Below are 7,607 nucleotides of genomic sequence, written 5' to 3'. Positions count from 1 at the left end.
CGGCGGCGGCGCCCCCAGTCCGGCCCCGCCCGCTGCCCGCGGGGCGTTCTCACGCCCGGCTCGGGGCCGTGCTGGCGGGAGAAGGGAGCGCCACGCGGAGGACGGTGGAGGAAACCCGGCGGGCAGGGGAAAGCGAAACAGAAAGCGCCCGGGATGGAGGCCTCGGCACTGCGCTCGCTTCGTGCTGCTGGCCGCGGGAGTGGGGCCGACGTTCCTGTAGCCCCGCTGCCGAACTCTGTCCCAGCGCCGGGGCTGTGGGGCCGACACCATCCGCAGCGCGGCTCCGTCCCCCCGCAGGGTCTGGCCGCGGGTGTCCCCTGCTCGGGACCGCGGTGGGCGCTGGGCTGCGCGGGGCTGATCCTGTGCGGCCGGGCCTTAGCACGCGGCTCCGTGGGCGGCGGTGCTGCCGAGCGGCTCACACCGGCGCGTGCCCGAGTTCCCGGAGCCACGGTCGGCCCTCGTTACTCTGTGTTGCTTATGGCTCCCTGCGTTTGGTGGAGGCCTGCTCGGGTTCCTGTGGCACAGAGAAGCCGTGCGGAGCACCGTGCCCTGTGCCAGCTTCTTGGTCACGGCAGTGGAGCTGCTGTGGATGTGCTGCTGTGCTACAAACACAGCACCCAAAGCGAGGCCCACGCCACAGGACCTCTGCTCCCCACCGATTTAAGGAGGGAAACTTCAAGCACAGGCCCAGGCCGGGCAGCGACACTGCTGGGATCTCACCCTGCTGAGGATAGTGCGCTGCTGTTGCTGCCAGGGGGAATTTAGCAAGCTGGGCTGCTCTTAGTGCTCTGGTTTCTCCTTTGCTTGCACATGGATGGAACTACTGAGTAAAAGCGCGGCTTATAGTAGTAAGAAGTGAGAAGGATGGGGCTTCTGAGCATGTTACCGAAAGGAAACGCTGGCAGCTGCATTTCTTTCCTGCTTTGTATATGGGCACTGCTGGGAGATGGCCTGGACTTCGGTGCCATGCTCACTTTATAGTGTTAAGGCTGAGCCACTTCTGCCTGCCCTGTATCTGCTGGCATGGGTGCAGCAGGGAGCACCGAGGGCAGCCTCACTGCTGCAGAGGGATGGAGGTACTTTGGTATGGAGGTAGCAGCAGCGTTACAGTAATGGAGCAACATCAGGGACCTCCTGGTAAGAGGGAGCAGCCTGGGCATGGTAGCGGATTTTCCATAATAACAAGGAAAGCAGATAAAAAATGAGCAGGTAAATATGGAGAGGAACAGTTGTTACAAATCTCTTTGTGTCTTGCAGTTGTATGAACAGATCACGGAACTCTCATACCCTCCCTTATTCCCTTACAAGCACCCGTGGAGCATGCACCATAAATCTTTCTCTGGTGCATGCACATGCACAGACAACTCTCTCTCTCTCTCTCTAATCCCTTTCCTACTGGTATGTCAGAGAAAGCTATTTCTGGAACGTGAAATCTAGGTCAAAAAGAAGGAGAAAATCTAAAAGCAATGATAACAGTCTCTCTCCTCAAAGACCATATGGGTTGAGCCCTGGTCACCACAATTAGCATGGGGCTGGTGGGGGGTCCCGCTGCTCAGCACAGCCTTTCACGCCCCGTCTGCGCTGTGTTTCCCTTTGCAGCCACACTGTGGGCTTTTCTCCCGGAGAGGAGAGCGCTGTGCTCCGGCTCTGGGCATGCTGGTGGCCTCCCACTGGCCAGCTGAGGGAGGAGAGGTAGCACAGTGTGCCTGCCTACATGAGAGCTGGAGAGGGAGAGGGACCCTTCCCTCCCAACTTATTGCGACTTAATTTTCCTGGAAGTCATGGTAACTCGTTCTGTAGTGAAGCAGCCTTTGTGGGCCCGCTCAGATGCAAGGTGTGGGCATTTGTCTTGCTGTGCCCCTCCCTGCAAGAGCCTGCGTGGGGATGCCAGTGCCAGGGCTGGGATCTGCCCCTCCCAGTGCAGGGTTCTTGGTACAGCAGTGCTGCTGGGAACCATCTCACTAACTCAGAGATGAAGAAAACAAACCAACAAGCAAAAAGCAATGCAAAGAGGTCAGAAGGGTGACTGTTCTGTCATGCGTTTGGTGGGTTTGTACCCCAGATAGAGCTCTCGTGGGCTAGGCAAAGCTGTGGCCTGCAGATAGGCACAAGGCATGTGCAACCCTGGAGGCTCCTGCAGGGACAAGCTCATGTCTGGTTCTGACTGGGGGGAAGCACTGGCCTTTCCTTAGCTCGTTCTGCTCTGGATGCTGCAATTCCCTTACTGGACTGGCTCAAGGCTTGCAGCCTCTCCTCCACCAGAGCCGCTGCCATGGCGCCAGCAGAGAGGGAGAACTTGAGGGCCGCTGCCCCTGGAGCTCACACTGTCGAGGATGGCTTTTGTCTCAGGGATTTATAGCAAAGACAGGTCAGCAAGAGGAGGAGGCAGAGCTGCATCCCCTGGCCTCCCTGAAAGAGCTGGGCACAGTACGAGCAGCTGGGAAACAGGACTTTCTGGGAACAGGCTGATGAATCCCAGGGCAGGGTGTTGCCATGAGCAAGGCTGCTATTACAAAAGGCATTTGGAGAAGAGCTCGAGTGGGAACTGGCCTGGTACAAGCTTTCCCTGCTGCCACTGCGTCATTTTTTGGAGGCTAGGATGGGGTCTTGCCTTATTTTGCTGTGCTTTGCACACCTCTCTGCTTTCCCATTTCCCCTGGACATCAAATACCAAGGGCCTTTTGAAGGCAGCTCAGTATTACCAAGCAGTCTATTAATCACGCAATTTCTAGTGATGCCTCTAGTAAGAAGACACTGGGGCTGGGGGGCCCTCTGTAATGCACAGAGGTGAGTGGGGCTGTCGGCAGAACACCTGGCAATTAGATGAATAGATTTCATGGGGGCTTCTGAGTCTCCTGCTTTGCAACGGGCAAAGCTTTGTTTAAGGCTGATCAAGGGCAGCTCATCATCTGTCTTTCTGGCTGTCAGATGGGAGCTAATTGCCCTGTAATGTGGGAGCGACACCAGTTTGTGGGTGGCACCGAGCAGCTTGTCAGAGGGATGACAGCTGTCAGGCCTCTCCCACCCCCCGAGCACACGCATGCCACAGATCCCGGGGCTCGCAGTCCTCTGTAACATGGAGCTTTCCACACATCCTCACTGCTTAGTGTTATGATTCAAACCCTGCACATTCCTTAAAGATAGAGAAACCTGTGGGAGCTTGGGAGACCTGTTCTACAGCACAGCGGCCACCAGTCACAGCCTCACCGATGCACACGAGTGTTTGCAGGAGGAACCAAGACCAGGTGGCTGATGAAAGATGTGACTGCTGCCCAGATATGCCTCCTGCCTTCCCTGTCATACATGCATACAAACACAGATGCCCCCTCTGCTCCCCACCCCCTCCATCATATCTGCATCCCTCTCCAAGTCCCTGCAGGTAACGCAAAGGGATGGAGGATGTTTTGGAAATTAGCAAATTTCTGCTGCTCGTATCACAGATAGATGGCACGTGCAAGGTGGCAACTAGTCCTTTGCTCGGGCTGCTCTTCTTTCCCAGCATTAGCCCGGGCTTGTGGCAGTGCTGAGTCGTGCTGTCAGGAGGAGCAGGATGGGAATGGGCTGCACTTGTTGGCTGCCTGCACTCCCCTTCCCACTCCTCCTCTTGCCCACTGCTGGCATAGGGTTCTGGCCCAGAGCTGGGCAGCATGCTCTCTGCTCTCCATTGCCTCTGCCAGCTGCATCTGTGTGGAGGCTCCTCTGATGCTGCCCCATGCTTCTGCAGATGGGTGCCAGTCCTGCTCATGCTGGGATCAGCCTGCCCAGCAGGACTTACATGGCTGTGCCCGTGGGTGACTGCTTGCTGTTTGCCTCGTGTCTCCAGCAGCATGTGCAGTCCTGGCGGGACACTGGCACCTGCTCCTCCTGCCTACTCCAGGATGTGCCTGGAATCTCCCCTGCCCCAGGCAATGGAGTTACTCTGGCATCACCTCCAAAGGAGAGGCCAGGGTTTTGTCCATCATAGTAATTACTAATTAAAAGAGTAGGACCTGTCTGGAAAGAATAATGCTATCAGAGGCATCTGGAACTATGAATACCACAATCGCTCAGGAACAAGAGCACACTGAGGCTGCAAGTTGCTGGGCAATGGACTCAAAAAGACTCCTTACTGCTATGAAATTCAGAGCAAGACATGTTTGTGCTTCCCACCAGAGTCGCTGAATGGGTGTGTCTAGGCAAGTATACTTGATGGGCAAGGGGCACATAGGACTAGATGCCTTAAATAACTACATGGCTGCTGCCATTCAGTGTGTCTCCAGGAGATAAAGTGATTGGAGCCAGTCCAGCCAAAGGATAAATTCCCTGCACCTCCTTGTCTGAAGGTTTTGAAAGACCCACCTCCAGGCAGTACAATGCCAGCAGCAGCCCAGTGATCCAAGTGATGGAACACCTCCCCTGTGAGGATGGGCTGAGAGAGCTGGGGCTGTGCAGCCTGGGGAAGAGAAGGTTCTGGGGAGAGCTGAGAGTGGACTTGCAATATCTAAAGGAGGCCTATAGGAAAGAAGGGGACAGATTCTTTAGCAGGGTCTGTTGTGATAGGACAAGGGAAAATGGTTTCAAACTAAAAAGGAGGAGTTTTATGCTGGATATAAGGAAGAAGTTTTTTACAATAAGGATGGTGAGGCACTGGCACAGGTTGCCCAGAGAGGCAGTGGATGCTCCATCCCTGGAGACACTCATAGTCAGTCTGGATGGGGCTCTGAGCACTTGATTGAGCTGTAGATGTCCCTGTTCATCGCAGGGGAGTTAAACTAGATGACCTTTAAGGGTCTCTTCCAGCTCAAAGACTGGTTGGGCATTGGAACAAACTGTCCACAGAAGTGGTAGAGTCATCAACCCTGGAGATATTTAAAAGACATGTGGATGTGGTGCATAGGCACATGGTCTAGTGGTGGACTTGGTAATATTGGGTCATGTTTGGACTTGATGATCTCACGGGTCTTTTCCAACATAGATGATTCTAGGTTGACTCTACTCTAAAGGAGTTCACAGCAAACTCCAAAACCTTGTCACTCCTCCATCACTAAGGGATGAAGGCAGATGCCTTCTGACCTCCATCTGCTGGCCCCAGTTTCTGCCTCTGACTGAAGGGGCTGAAGAGACCAGGGTATGCTCCGACCCTGGGGCAATGAACGCTGAGTTCCTGACGTACACTTTTGCTCCCAAGAGTTTCAGAGAGAGGTCAAAGCCCAGACTGGAGGAATGTCAGTGAGATGCAAAGTGGAGAGCATGAGGAGGATGAAAGCTATCAGCAGTGGAGACTTTCTGCTGAAGGTTCCAGCTGCACTTGCAGCCCCTCAGTACTTCAGCCAGTGCTCCCACCCTGCCGGGGGCCTGCAGTAGGGCAAGGCAGGCATCCTGCTTCATCACTCCCAGCTGGATTTGCCTTTCCTGAGCAGACGCTGAGTTCTCCCTGACCTCTGCAGCCTGCACCAACTCTGCAACCAGAGCCCATTGGCCATTTCAGCATCCACATCCAGAGACTTCAACTCAGCCATCCTGGCACCATCCCTGTCCACTCCCACCAGCACAGAGAAAGCTCAGAGATGCTCCCCACAGAAACCTTCAATGACTGAGGCTGAGATACCCTGTAAAGTGTCTGAGGGGAGCTGCCTGCACACCCAGCACCCCTGGGCACTCAGAGCCCTGTCCCCACCACCGCCGCAGCTGCGCTGGCACTCACTGTTGGTGGGCAGGGTCCTGCTGCCGCTGAGGCTGCCTGCTGGCGGGGGGGAGATGGAGCGGACGGAGCTGGTGTCCTCATCCTGGGAGCAGCCCGCTTGGATGGCTCGGAGGTAGCTGTGGCTCCGGGAGCGGAAGTAACTGGGCAGGGGCAGGTCCAGCACCTCGGCAGCGGCCGACTCGGCCTCGCTGTAGGTAGAGTCGCAGACCGCCTCGTACTGCTCCCCCAGCTCTGGCTCTCTCGCCTGCATGAGAAGAGGGGCAGAACAATCACCCCCTGCCCAGGGCTGGGCCCCTTCCCCTCCCTCCTGCAGCCTGCTCTACTCCCCTCCTTGCTGTGGCTCCCAAGCAGTCTTGATCAGACTCAAGCAGAGCAAGAGGAGCAGTGCTGGCTGGCACAGGTCCTGGGCAAGGGAAGGGGGGACCCTCCTTCCAGGCCAGAGGGTCCCCATAGGAGCAGAGGCACTTACCGCCATAGTGCTGCAAAGCACTGCCCTGTCTCTGATGGAAAGGCTGGGAGTACAGGAGGACAAAATCCCTTCCCGGCCACCAAGAGGTTGTCCGCTGGCGTGGCCAGAGGACCCCAAGCTCAGCTATGAGACCCTGTTGGGGCAGGTGTGCTCCCCAGTGGGGGGGTTGCCCCGGCCCTGCACTGGGGCACAGGGCTGGGAATGTGTCTCTATACCCTGGGCCAGGCTGCCTGGCCCTGTGCTGGGTACCATGCCACTGGAGCCCTGCCTGAGTGATAGAGGAGAATGCCAAGTGTGTGGGCTGAGGCCCACCATGGCCTGAGCAGGAGCAGCTACGCTCCCCGCTCCCCGCTTCCTGCCGCCTCCACCTTCCCTGGCCCTGCCCTATTCTCTAGGAGCAGCAGTTGATTCAGCTTCAGCTCAGGATGCTCACCTGGGTTGAAATGGAACTAGCCTGAAACTGCAAGCATTTTGAAATACTGATGATGAGAGTTGCTGAGGATGGCTCAGTTGCCCACTTCCACCTCTCCTGGCCCTTTTTTTTTGGCTTCAAGGACACTATTTATGCCTGCTGCTGGCATCTGTAGCTTTTTCTGGGCTTCACAGGGTTTGGCTGAAAAAGCTCATTGCTTCCCCCTAGAACACTCCTAAACCCTCTGCCTAGGCCGCGGAAATCAAACTCTCCAGGTGCACTGCAGTGCCCTGGCCTGGGCAATGCGTTGTCCTCATCCTCTGGCCCTGGGCGAGTGTGCCCCACAGCTGCCTCACACCCTGCTGTGGGGGTCCAGGGAGACCCCAGAAAGCTCCATGGAGAAGGAAGAGGGAACGCCAGCGGGACGGTACCTGCTCTCCATGGGTAAATATCTGAGGGATAAGTGAGGGGGATCCAAAGATCTGGAAGAAAGAGTTGAAGAAGGTTAAAGGCCAAGAAAGGGGTAGCCCTCACACAGACAGCCATTGCACAGGGACCACAGACGGGGGGAGCAGATGGCCCTTTCCTTGGGGCCCGTGCTGCAGACACTTTGGTACAAACTTCAGAGCCCATAAGATGCCAAGCAAAATGCTGCACAGGCCCCTTTGACAGCGGCACAAACATGGCATGGCAAAGCTCCACGGGACATCTCTGAGACAGAGAAAGGCTGCTGATGCGTTTAACCTGTTGTATGCACTGCATATTAATTACATATACACAGGGCACACTTGGACGCTGACAGCAGGAACACAGTGCTGGGGCACCCTGGGCACGCATGTGGTGCCTGTGGCTGTGGGACAAGGGCAGGTGTGACTCCTGACTTGTACCTCATGAAGCCCTGGAACCTCATGGTGTGGCCTGGAGCAGCAACAGCTTTTGCAGCTGCAGAGCTGGGTGGACGACAGGCCAAGTGCTCCCTGTTGGGGAAACTGTACTTTGCCCTGGCTGGGGTCAGGCTGGCCACCTTGCTGCTGTCCCTTCTG

The 7,607-nt window shown here is 56.4% G+C and overlaps 1 protein-coding gene across 4 annotated transcripts in view; it reads right to left on the bottom strand.

Annotated features, from left to right (window-relative positions):
- Positions 1 to 7,607, bottom strand: part of DLGAP4 (DLG associated protein 4) — a 71,383-nt gene that overhangs the window by 42,720 nt on the left and 21,056 nt on the right. For 3 of the 4 annotated variants that reach the window (XM_021416266.1, XM_021416270.1, XM_021416269.1), the window contains 2 exons: positions 6,996 to 7,046; positions 5,684 to 5,927 (listed from right to left, as the gene is read on the bottom strand). In XM_021416266.1, the coding sequence (XP_021271941.1) occupies positions 5,684 to 5,927; positions 6,996 to 7,046 (295 nt within the window). The remainder of the gene's footprint in view (positions 1 to 5,683; positions 5,928 to 6,995; positions 7,047 to 7,607) is intronic. The other variant, XM_021416268.1, reaches the window with a different exon arrangement.

The sequence above is a fragment of the Numida meleagris genome, chromosome 19, assembly GCF_002078875.1.
Source record: "Numida meleagris isolate 19003 breed g44 Domestic line chromosome 19, NumMel1.0, whole genome shotgun sequence".
Lineage (NCBI taxonomy): Eukaryota > Metazoa > Chordata > Aves > Galliformes > Numididae > Numida > Numida meleagris.
Note: the sequence above shows the minus strand (reverse complement) of the source record. Positions and strands in the feature narration are given on the sequence as shown.